At 38.6% G+C, this 12,462-nt stretch overlaps 1 protein-coding gene across 3 annotated transcripts in view; it reads left to right on the top strand.

Moving 5' to 3' along the window:
- NT5C2 (5'-nucleotidase, cytosolic II) overlaps positions 1-12,073 on the top strand; it is a 74,657-nt gene extending 62,584 nt beyond the window's left edge. For all 3 annotated transcript variants that reach the window (XM_087823923.1, XM_087823922.1, XM_016219933.2), the window contains 11 exons: positions 677-770; positions 1,409-1,462; positions 2,976-3,059; positions 4,079-4,120; positions 5,218-5,325; positions 5,813-5,879; positions 6,590-6,760; positions 8,417-8,468; positions 8,591-8,651; positions 8,795-8,971; positions 10,640-12,073. In XM_087823923.1, coding sequence (XP_087680049.1) covers positions 677-770; positions 1,409-1,462; positions 2,976-3,059; positions 4,079-4,120; positions 5,218-5,325; positions 5,813-5,879; positions 6,590-6,760; positions 8,417-8,468; positions 8,591-8,651; positions 8,795-8,971; positions 10,640-10,879 — 1,150 coding nt within the window. In that variant the 3' untranslated portion in view covers positions 10,880-12,073. The remainder of the gene's footprint in view (positions 1-676; positions 771-1,408; positions 1,463-2,975; positions 3,060-4,078; positions 4,121-5,217; positions 5,326-5,812; positions 5,880-6,589; positions 6,761-8,416; positions 8,469-8,590; positions 8,652-8,794; positions 8,972-10,639) is intronic.
- Positions 12,074-12,462: the final 389 nt, after the last annotated feature.

Genomic DNA, 12,462 nt, shown 5'->3' with positions numbered 1-12,462 from the left:
ACTAAAACCCCCCTACTCATTTCACAGCAGCTACCCAGGAGCCATCCAGGGATGGTAATTTAGTTTCATTCCCAGGCCCAGCAAGATTTGTTGAGGAATAAAGACTGTCTATCCTCCCTGAAGTAAAATTTTCTTAAGTCTGGAACAAGTTATCCTCTCCTTTTTAGGGATTTGTATAACCACTGCTGAAAGTTCAGCCATATGTGCCAGAATTCGCTAACTTTCTATCCTCTTTAGGACTTAACCACTTCAAGGCACTAAATTTGGTAGAGAGCTAAGTCACGAAGCTAAACAGAAAATAGGCAATACCTTTGCATCTAGAGAAGTTAGAAAAGTCAGGGTGGAGAGAACCTAAATTACCAATTTTAAGTTTTAAGTGTTTCTTTGATGGGAACCTGTTTCTTAAAAGTGATGAATAAAGAAACTTGATATTTTTGGAACTGGCCTTTTAGCTTCCATTCAGTATATTATATCACTGTATTTGTTCACAATTATTGTATTCTATTGAACACTATAGTCATCTCTGGTGGTCAAAATGGATTTTCATTAGGGAGTAATTATTTTCCTAATTAGCCAGTGCCATGTGATAATGGAACCTTTGGGTCCCTAGGCAATGTGTGATATTTTATTTACCCTCTTTTGGATTCCCTGTCATGTTCTTTTCATCTTTCTGTAGCTGTGAAACAGGATTTAAAGATGGGGACCTCTTCATGTCTTACCGGAGTATGTTCCAGGATGTGAGGGATGCTGTTGACTGGGTTCATTACAAGGTACCTGGAGCTGCTTCTTCACCTGCTCTCTCTCTGGCATGTGTTTACATTGTCTGACATTAACCTTCCAAGTGCAGATAGAGTTGAGTTACTCCTCTTAAAACACGCACAACAGATTTGCCCCCAGGGATAGCTCTTCATGATACTTCTTTGTTCTTGTCTTTGTCCTGCTTTCAGAGGGAAAGCTGATCTTTCCTCAATGGTGGCACTTGGCTTCTAGATCTCATTTTAGTTTGTATTTCCCACACACACTTAGAAGAGATTTCAGTGTTAATATCATACTTGCTGTATCCTATGGGGATAATTATGGTCCATTTTGTTTTTGTTTTCAAATACTTCCCACTTGACTGATAACATTAACAAATATTATATTTACATTTACTATAAATTATACTGAGTAAAATATGAAATGCCTTTTGATTTCTAGCTTAAAATAAAAATAATTTTATATTTTAAATACATTTTGAAGGTAGAGTTGGAGCAAATCACATCTGCCACTTTATCCTGGCCTTCTCTAGTGTATCTACTTTTCCCTTTTGGTAAATACTTAAATGCATCTGGGTTGATAGTAGACACAATTTGTTTCATAAACGGTTAAAGACTGATTTTGTTCTTATTTCCTTTATTTCTTCCCCTAGGGCTCCCTTAAGGAAAAGACAGTTGAAAATCTTGAGAAATATGTAGTCAAAGATGTAAGTAATAAGGGGAAATCTACATGATAGCTTATTTTACCTATTCGAGAAATTAATGTCTCTTTATAGCAAAATGCACAAGGGGGAGGTATTTTCTTGTCTTGGCATAATATATGCCAAGTGTAATTACCAAGAGTTTTCAGCCAGTCTTAGTACAGTTTTTCCTATTGATAATCAAGAAGACCCAGTATTCCATTTGTTTTTATAGCTCTAATTATAATAGCAGCTAGAGTGGTTACTGTGTGTACATCAGTATGCTGAGTTATTACATGCATTTATCTCATTTAATCTTCTGTATAACCGGGAATTAGGTATTGTTACCTCTGCTTTATAGTTGAAGAAACTTAGGAATAAAGGGATTAAATAACTTAACCAAGTTCATACAGTTAATAAGTAGTAACCCAAATCATAACCACCATGCTAGATCATCTAAAAAAACGTACTCATATGTAACTTATTTTAAATGTCTTTAGGCTATAATCAGGAAACAATAAGGAAAGCTTTAAAAATATCTTAAGACATTAGAGGAAAAACCTAATAAAATTCAGAAAAATCTGTAGTTTAGTTAATAGTATTGTGTCAATGTTAATTTCTTAGTTTTGGTAATTGTACTGTGGTTATGTACGATGTTAATGTTACGGGAAACTGGATGAGGCATATATGGAACCCTCTACTATTTCACAACTTTTCTTTAAGTCTGAAATTATTTCAAAATAAAAAATAAACACACACACTTATTCCTTTTCTTACAGAGGAAAAGTAGCATAATGCATTATTTTTTCAAAGTACTTTGGTAAAGATTACTTACTGTTTTCAGTCTTTGTACCTCCTGTTTCCCCTGCACTCCCACCCCAATCCTTGTTGTTTCAAAACGAACACTGAGGGATGGGTTCAGGAGAAGTCCAAGAGAACTTGAGTAAATCTATTTACTGTGAGAGAAGGAAAAATCTGTTTTTGTTTCTGGTTATATGAGGAGTTACAATTACCTTATGTATCTACAGGTGAGTCTGGGCATTTCTAGATTGTATCCTGCACATGCCATTTCAATTCTGCAAGGTGTTTTTGAAAAATGAAAGTATGTACAGTGAAACTATATCTAATACTCTTCACAGAGGATTTTGCTGTTGATGTTTAAAATCAGCTTCTCTTGATCTCTAACACATCTAATTCACATACTAAGATTACAAATTAATTTAAACTCTTTCCTGACGCAGACATGGGGAAGGTAGAGATATGTTTTTAATAAGCATATAATTATTTATAGGTATCATTTTATGTATAAAATCTGTATATTATATATACCATGTATATTACATATGTTAATACTTAATTTATGCATAGTGATAATGTGGTCTTTTAAATGCAAAAATCTGAAACTATCCAGCCAACCCTTTAAGGGCATCCCCTCCCTGTTCCTATTGCAGTGGACAGAAGTCCAGTATGTGACTACCCCACAGTAAATGAGTATATATCTGTGTTTCAGTGTTTCACTGTTCATTCTATTACATTTCAGGGAAAACTGCCTTTGCTTCTGAGCCGGATGAAGGAAGTAGGGAAAGTATTTCTTGCCACCAACAGTGACTATAAATATACAGATGTAAGTGCTTAATATTCATATTTATTTATACAGAGTAATTATTTGGGCGTCAAGAACTGTGACGATAACGAGGAAGATAATACTTTATTAAGGGTAGTTTTTGCCCTTTCATTTTGAAAGCAGTTAAAGGAGCAAAAAATATATAGCAGAAGGGCTACAGCAGAGTGATTCTTAAATTTTTCTAAATATTTCTTTTGACTGTTTTCCCTGATTACAATTGGCTACTTGAACATTTCCATTTGGGGGTTATGTAAAACATCTGCGCTGATCAAAATGGCTCCTATGTCTCTTTGGTACGTCATTTATATAAACTTAAGTCACTCCCTTTATTGCACATGAACATATGCCCGCCCACCCTCCTTCCCTCCCTCCCTGCTGCTGCTGTTGGGAGCCAAATAGCAATAGATGGTGCGAAGATGTTTTGATTCTTAGCCATCAAAAGTGACTGCTGCTTAACGTAAATGCTGATTTATCTCCCTAACCTCATCTTACTTTTGCTAAGACATTTACAAGTTCATAGTACTAGCAAGCTCAGTATTTTCCAATCCTCTTTATGTAAAATCTTGTCTTAGAAATCTGGTGATTTGGAATAAACAATCTTACAAAGCCAGTGGTTCATTGGCTTGGTTGGTCTATGAAGAGTAGTAAGAAAGCTAAGGTAATGTTATTTCCATGTGAGTGATTAGTTCTCTATGCTCTTATCTCAGAAGACCCTTACTCCAAATATGTGTTCCAGTCCACATGGATATATGGATGAATCTGTGCATAAATATTTCCTAGAATAAATCCGTGTCACACTGAGAATGTCAGAAGCTTCTGTTTGTATGTTTGTTATGATGAAGCATTAATTTCTGGCTCTAATAGCCATGATTTCATAAACTTTAGAGGAGACAATGTGATGAACCCTATATTGAAAAGACGTCTTATGAAAAACTTGTGTATAATTTTTTTGGTAATGTTTTATATCCTTTGTACAAGTGGTATATGGATCTTACATTGACTTTTTTTTTTTTCTCCAGAAAATTATGACTTACCTGTTTGATTTCCCACATGGCCCCAAGGTACTATATGCAGATTAATAGACCATTGCTTTAGTAATAATGAATGCATTTAATCAGCCTGGAATATTGATGTTAAGGAATTGGTCAGGACTCATTCAGAAATCTTCATTAACATTAGAAGTAATGTAGGTGCTGGTATTATTTAAAGTCGCTAGCAATTTGAAAACTTAGGAGACAGAAATAAAAGAGATATTCATGTGGTGTTTAGTAGGATGGGTTCAGAATAATATTATGCCCAAGAACAACTGTGTAGAGTTAAGTTTGGAATTTTCAGGTTGAGGAAGATAACTGATAAAAAGAAACAGAGAAAATGTGTATATTCTTGACAACTTTTAGATTATGCTTATTGATGAGTTTTGTGCCAAGGGAACAATTAACCTTGATATTTAGCAGAGAAATAAATCTTTATTCCTCCAGTATGGCTGCACTTAGATTTAAGGAATAGTCATTGCAATTTACTTGTGCTATTTTTAATCCTAGGCTTTTTAAAATAAATATTAGTAAATTCCTATTTTGAGATTGCCAGAAGTACAGTGTGCAGTGCTCTTCAGCTTGACCTTAAAAGGTTAATGCCATGGTTCAGTTTCAGGATGGAAATAATGTTAATGGGCATAACTTTTACATTAGTGCTATGATTAGTCTGCAGTAGGAGCCAAAGGCCAATGTGTACCTAGGGCCATCATTCTGAAGTCCTAACCCATAAAATTTCCTAATAGTTCCATGCTAGTCTGTGTACTTCAGTGCTGATGCTTATCTGCCTCTTTTGGGTATTGATCTGCATCTCTCTTAGCCCCCTTGAGCCTCTTTTTGCCCATTTCAGAGTGTGAACACACTTTCTTTCATTTATTAAATTTCTGTGAAATAAGTAGTAGGTGAAATGATTTAAAATGTAGAGATTATTAGTCATTAACTTATATTTTCACTTTGCCTGCTTCCAAAAGGACATGGCTTATAAGGCACAATATGTTTTTAATAAAATCGTGGGCTCTTCTGATTATACTTAGTATTTCTACATTCCTTGTATCTGAGTGAGATTAAATATGAGTGCCTTAAGGTTAGGAATGATGTTTTAGCTTTTGCTGTTTCTCCTTTATCAGCCGGGGAGCTCCCATCGACCATGGCAGTCCTACTTTGACCTGATCTTGGTGGATGCACGGAAACCAATCTTTTTTGGAGAAGGCACAGTACTGCGTCAGGTGGATACTGTAAGTTGAGAGGATGTGCTATCTGCTGGCACATTGTCCTTCCTGTTTCTCCTTTCCCCACTCTACTCTCCCTAAGGAAACAAGTATTTGTAACTACTCAGCTATATCTCTCTTGAAATTATTCTAAGACTTTTGGTTTTAATTGAGGTAGACAAATAATTCAAAAGTGCCTTTCAGGCCCAGCCAGCTTGGCTCAGCAGTTGAGCATTGACCTAGGATCCAGGAGATTCCAGATTGTTTCCAGGTCAGGGCACATGCCTGGGTTGCGGGCTCGATCTCCAGTAGGGGGCATTGCAGGAGGCAGCTGATCATTGATTCTCTTCATCATCGATGTTCCTCTTCTTCTCCCTTCCTCTCTCTGAAATCAATAAAGCCTTTTTTTTTTTTTTAAAGTGCCTTTCATTTGGTTGCCTAGCCAAGTAGCATTTTGGGTAGAGATTGTGATAGAATGATAAAGTATTACAAAGTCCATATTCTCTTCTCACAGAAAACTGGCAAGCTGAAAATTGGTACCTACACAGGCCCCTTACAGCATGGTATTGTCTACTCAGGAGGTGAGTTGCAGACTTCCCTTTATTTAGTGTATGTCTTTGCTCAGACCGCACCATGAAAGCATTTGATGTCTTTCTAGCATAGTGACACATATACCCTTTTGTACTCTAAAGATATCATCTACTGAAGGTAAATACTTCAGTCCCCTACTAATGCAATAGGAGTCAAGGAGAATGGGTTTGAGAAGTTGTTAGTATGTTATAATGAATCTTTTATTTTCACTAAAAGGATCTTTCCCCTCTAGTCTTTCTTTTACCTATTTGAGGCTTTTCTTCAGTGTCCTGGAATCATTTGGGGTAGTTCTCAAGGGGTCCTCAAGGAGCTCCTATGGACACAGGTGCATATTTTGTGGAGTGAGAAACTTAATGGCAGATCTGTGATGAGAAAAAGAGGTGATACTTTTGAGGGTTACAGTCATTACTAAAGCTGAGAACATGTAGTTTTGTTGTTCTTGGATTTTGGTGATCAAGAGCTCTGGTCAGCACATTGGAGCTAAAGGTTTTGTCTTAGAGGCAATAAAAAGACTGATGAGAAAAAGACAATTGTGGGGTCTTGTCTTTAAGGAAGGTGAACCATTTTTCTAGTGTGTTCCTCACATAATTGTAAGAATAAAAGTAATCGACACAGTATTTTATGGTTATGGTACTGGGGATGCTGGTTTTTTAAATATGGGGACATTTTTGTTTTCTCATTGTTTATTCTATTGTTTCAGGTTCATCTGATACAATCTGTGATCTGTTGGGAGCCAAGGGCAAGGACATTTTGTATATTGGAGATCACATTTTTGGGGACATTTTAAAATCAAAGAAACGACAAGGGTGGCGAACTTTCTTGGTGATTCCTGAACTTGCACAGGAGCTTCATGTCTGGACTGATAAGAGTTGTAAGGAGCCATTATTTATTTCTTAAATCTTTGACATAGCTAGTTTATATAAATAGCCAGCTGTGAATCAGTCCTCGATGAACCATTACTTTGTATGCAGGGGGTCAGAGGTGGTCAACAGATGGGCCCTGATATTTACATACCTCCTTCCTAGGTAGCCCGATACTGCACAAAAGTCCAGAATTTGAGGAAATGAGAGATTATCTTGTTCAGCTTTCTTCTTGAATCCCTTCAGTTTTAAGTATAAAATGTAACTCATTCCCTAGCTAGTTTGGCTCAGTGATTAGAATGTTGGCCTCCCGGGACTGAAGGGTCCTGGGTTCAATTCCGGCCAGGGGCATGTACCTTGGTTTCAGGCTCGATTCCCCGACCCTCGTCGGGGTGTGTGCAGGAGGCAACCAATTGATGTATCTCTCTCACATTGATGTTTCTCTCTCTCTCTCCATCTTCCACTCTCTGTGAAAAGCAATGGAAAAAAATATCCTCAGGTATTAAAAGAAATTTAAAAAGTTACTCCCTGCGTTCTATTACAATAGCAGCTAACCTGTGAACTCCACTCTTGGTTGTAGTCCCCTATTTGTCCAACCATGCTACTTAGCTCTAGTCTCTCTGCTGCCAGCTCATATCTGTGATTCTGGGGCACTGATGGCTCTGAGTGTTAATCACCTCCTGGTATTTTTTATTTGCTCTTCTGAGAGGTAGAAAATGGAGCCAAATTCCATTATCTGAATTGAGCTACGCAGTGGACACTGAAACATGAGCTGTGGATTTAGTTATGTAAAGATGTTTGACACATAAGTTCTTCAACCAGTCCTAGCTAGCATTACAGTGTGGTGAAAGGCAATGCCTACATGCCTTTAGGCAAGTTACTGAGACCCCCTCTGCTTTATTTCCTCAAATGTGAAAATGTGGGTAGTAATGCCTACCTCATAAAGCTGATGAGACTCAACTGAGGTGAGGGTGTATAAGAAGATACAAATAACCCTTCTCAACCAGGGCTCCTCATCTGAACAATGGAACAGAGAAGACAATCGAATGACTCTCCATTTTCCCAAAGATGGCAGATAAAGAAAATGTTATATATAATGATTATATTAAGGCTTAATTTTCTGGGGAACCCAGGTGGAGAAAAGCTGGAACACAGAAAAAGCACACAGCAGGTGCTGGCTGTTGGTATTGTTTGTACTTATCAGTGGAGTTTTCTGGATAACCTTCCATCCACACTTTCAACTTCCCACTTGTGAAGTTTTAGAAGTCCAGTTGATTTGGCTCTATTTCCTAGACTTGTAACTCGGGACCAAAGTCACTTCATTCTCTGTTAATACTTGCTTTGCTGACACACCTGAGATGGGGTGTGAATTTTGGCACTTTGTAAGCTTAGACTCAGCATCTGGTTGGAAGAGTTGTGGTCCGTGGTGTTCCAGTAGGAAGAAAGGCAGAGGAAGTTACCGTGTTCATCTGCTGCCAGATTGCAGGGGGCGTAGCAGTAGGTTTTCCTGAAGGGGGCAAAGGAAGTTATTTTATATACTCACCTATGGCTTTACTTTCCAGTCATATCTGCAACCTTTTAATATAGTTTCAGCAGTAGTTAAAAACTGGATGCTTTTTATTTTATTTATTTAAAGTATTTTTCTTTTCCTTCCAAACCTTAACTAGCACTTTTTGAAGAGCTTCAGAGCTTGGATATTTTCTTGGCTGAACTCTACAAGTAAGTTTTTTTCTTAAATCTAAATTTTTTCCCCCTAAAACCCACCTATCTTTTTGGGAGTCACCTAGGTATAAGAGATGTCCTTTCTAGAGATTTTCCCTGGGTTTTTCTTTTGTCTCCAGGCACCTTGACAGCAGCAGCAATGAGCGCCCAGACATTAGCTCCATCCAGAGACGTATTAAGGTATCCAAATGCGATTTGGGAGAAAACTTGCAAAATAAAGTTTAAGTGATTTTCATGTTTCTGATTTTATACAGGGAGTGGAACATAGCCATTGCTCAATAAATATATTTTGAATAAGCTGACAATTTTGTTCTTTGTTTTAGAAAGTAACTCATGACATGGACATGTGCTATGGGATGATGGGAAGCCTGTTTCGCAGTGGCTCCAGGCAGACCCTCTTTGCCAGTCAGGTGATGCGTTATGCTGATCTCTATGCAGCATCTTTCATCAACCTGCTGTATTACCCATTCAGCTACCTCTTTAGAGCTGCCCACGTCTTGGTGAGTTAATGCAGCTGTAAGCTATTTACAGTTAAGATACTTGTAGGACGGAGATCTGCATCCAGCTTTGTGGGATGACACAGGAGAGTGTGGATTATTCCTTTCTTAATGTGCAAAGCCCAAGGGTGGGTTGTACAAAAAGGAGTCTTTGAGAAAGTATTCTCAAGATAGAATGTTCCAGAGTATAACTTCGCTCTGAAGTCTACTCTATTACAGGTTGTTTGAATGGTGATGACTTTCCTCTTGTTAGCACTAAATGAGAGAAATGTGCTTTTTATATTCCTATATTCTGATACTGACGTATGTTTCAGGACTGTTTTGCTGTGAGATAGGAAACAAAGATGTCTCCTCTCCCATCTTACTCAGTTTCAGGCTGTAGTAAACAATCTGGGCACAGTGTTGAGGGTTGAGGAGAAAAAAGGATACAGGTGGCTTTAGGGTGTTCCAGGAGAACACTTCAGCGTCTAAGCTGGCTTGGCCTCTGGTCCATCATAGACATCTCTGCACGGCCACCTACAGAGGGAGAGGAGGGTAGCTCTTAGAAGTCACTAAGTTGACAGGGAGGTCGGGAGGCTTCCCAGCTCTGAGAGCAGCCGCTACCGCTTTCCTGGGACTTAAGTGAATACAATCAAGTAGCATTTTAAAATTTTGCTGGAAAGTGGAAACTTTAAAAGAACCATAGCACCAAGAATTAGTAAGCTGTGTGGGCTGGACTACTGCCAAGAATTGTATTCATGCAGTGATCACCACCAAACAATGAAGTGGAACTTGTTTTTAACCAGTGAAACAAGTAAAATAGTAACGCTTTCTGTTATATTGACCCAATAGATCTTCACTGGTTTCCAAAAAGTTTAGGCACAAAGAAACAAACTCAAGCAGAAAACTTTGGGTTCAGCTGATTTCTAAGGTAGGAAGAGTAGCAGCAGTACTTTCAGGAAGATGGAATTATGAAGGAACAGCTTTAGTTAGATTTGGAGATGAACAAATAAAAATCATCCTTAGCTCAGCAAGGAACACCGCCATGGGGCCCTGCTTCAGAAAGGTTCTTTACACAGCAGACTAGCAGCTGATCATTAAACCTCTTCAAGCAAATGCTGAAGTTTTACAGTGGAAAGCTCATGATGGCATTATTTTAAAAGATTGGAACTCAGCCAGTGATTTAATTTTATCTGCTGGTGAAGACTGTAAGTATAAGGTATGGGATAGTTATGGCCGACCTCTGTACAATTCACAGCCTCATGAGCAGCCTATTCCCTCAGTTGCCTGGGCTCCAGATGGAGAATTATTTGCTGTTGGCTTGTTTCATACTCTACACTTTTGTGATAAAACTGGGAAGTCATATATTTTAGAAAAGCCCAACGCCGGCAGCATGTTCAGTATTGCCTGGTCGGTTGCTGGCACTCGGATTGCTGGAGCCTGTGGAAGTGGACATGCTCTTTTTGCACACGTGGTGGAGCAATGTTGGGAGTGGGAAATTTTTCAAGTAACGCTAATCAAAAGAAAGACCATGCAAGTTTGTAACTTTCTTAATGATGCAGTGGATTTACTGGAATTCTGTGATAGAACCATTAAAGGATCTTTGAACTATTAAAAAAAAGGGGCGGGGTTGGGATTTGGGAAATACCTGTTTTGCTCCACCTGCTTTCTGAACCTCTGACTTTGTTCTAGATGCCTCATGAATCAACAGTGGAACACACACACGTAGATATCAACGAGATGGAGTCCCCCCTCGCCACCCGCAACCGTACCTCAGTGGATTTCAAAGATACTGACCACAAGCGGCACCAGTTGACACGGTCGATTAGTGAGATTAAACCCCCCAACCTCTTCCCACTGGCCCCCCAGGAAATTACGCACTGCCATGATGAAGATGATGATGAAGAGGAAGAGGAGGAAGAGGAAGAATAAGGAGGAAAAGCGAAACCCCGAGCACCCATTAAACAAGTTCTGCAGGACTCACAGGAGCATACCATGTCCCTGTTTGGGTTCTAGAGGGGGGCACTCCATCAGAGGTATATCTGAAAAGTTTCTGAAGACCTTAAGATAATCCTAATCATAGGGAGATACTTGTTTTAGTTTTGTGTGTACACTCTTTACAGATGGTTCAAAATTGTAATGGAGTCTATTGGAAAAAAGCTGGGCTGAACTGCATGCAGATGGCTCCATCGCGGCTTGTGACACTGTTTCCTTGTCTTGTTTCATCATCAGTATGTTGAAGGGTCTCAGAGTGGAACAAGGAAGGTGATGGGAAGAGGTGATCCAAAAATGCTCTTACATTACAAATTGTGCTCTTACTCCAAAATCCGTCGTTTTCAGTGCATTACTTAGTATTGTATATCAGTGGAGAAATATATTGTTTCCATGATCAAATGTAGTCTTCTTTCAAGGTCAAGGTTCCTTTTACAAGCTTTTAAGTGTCCTCAGTGACTCTGGTAAGGCTGTTGTCCATCAGTGGCTTTGCAAAAGTGTTCCTGCTTGCCATAGGGCTGATCTGGAGTGGACTGCAGAGATCTCATTTTGAGGCAGAAGTCTTCATCTATTTCTATAGTTCTGTGATTGATACCAAAAAAGCTTATTTGTTCTTCAAAAAACTTTTTTTTCTCTCATCTGGGATAAATCTATAGGAAGAATTTAGCTAAAAAAGGACAAAGGAGCAAGCCCCCCAAAAGAAAAGGAGGAACCTTGTATTACAGCAGAACTGAGTGAACGTCTGGTGTGGGCTGTATCGTGTGGCTCAGGCTGCCAAATCCAGCCCTCTGTCCTCGAGCTGAACGCTGAATTTCAGTGTCAAGCAGGCTGAGATGGAAAGTGGGCTCTGTAAGCCAGAACCTTACTAAAGCAGAGGGCACGATCTGTGTGAATAAATTCGCTTCAGAATCCCAAGTGAAATCACTTCTTGTTGTTTTGAACAAGAATGGGTCATTACTGTATACTGTAGGAGGTGTAACTGCCTCCCAGTGCAGTGAAAGTCGTTACAACATTTTTAACAGTGGTGTAGACTCTTACTTTAACCTTCATATATTTCTTTCATTCTTATTGTCATTGTTAACATTGGGAGGGTAGATTAGCTGCTCTAGAATTCAATAAAGTATAATATTTCTATGACTGACTTTGACCCCTTCTGTAGCACAGCTGTAATAATAATAACTGTTGGGTTTAGGTTTAGCTTAGTGAGATCGATTTGACATTCTCTTCTCAAAAGAAATATAGTGTAGCATGACTAATGGTTCAATTTATAGCACTTAAATAGGCCTCAGTTTTTTCATGGAAAGTTTTTAGGTACAGGACTGTGAGGTAAGGCTTCCTTTTTAAAAATCATTATATAGGTAGGGAACACAGTAATTTAGCTAAGGCCGTATTGCCTCAGCACTTTCAATATCTATGGCTCTGCACCAAGTCACTTTAGGAAACATACATTCTAACTGGTATCTATTAGGAATATGTGCTACTGTTAAAGTATCACGTTAGAAATGCTATTGGAAATAGCAACA

Source organism: Miniopterus natalensis, chromosome 14 (genome assembly GCF_054644295.1).
Source record: "Miniopterus natalensis isolate mMinNat1 chromosome 14, mMinNat1.hap1, whole genome shotgun sequence".
Classification (NCBI taxonomy): Eukaryota; Metazoa; Chordata; class Mammalia; order Chiroptera; family Miniopteridae; genus Miniopterus; species Miniopterus natalensis.
This window is presented reverse-complemented; position numbering and strand designations above follow the sequence as displayed.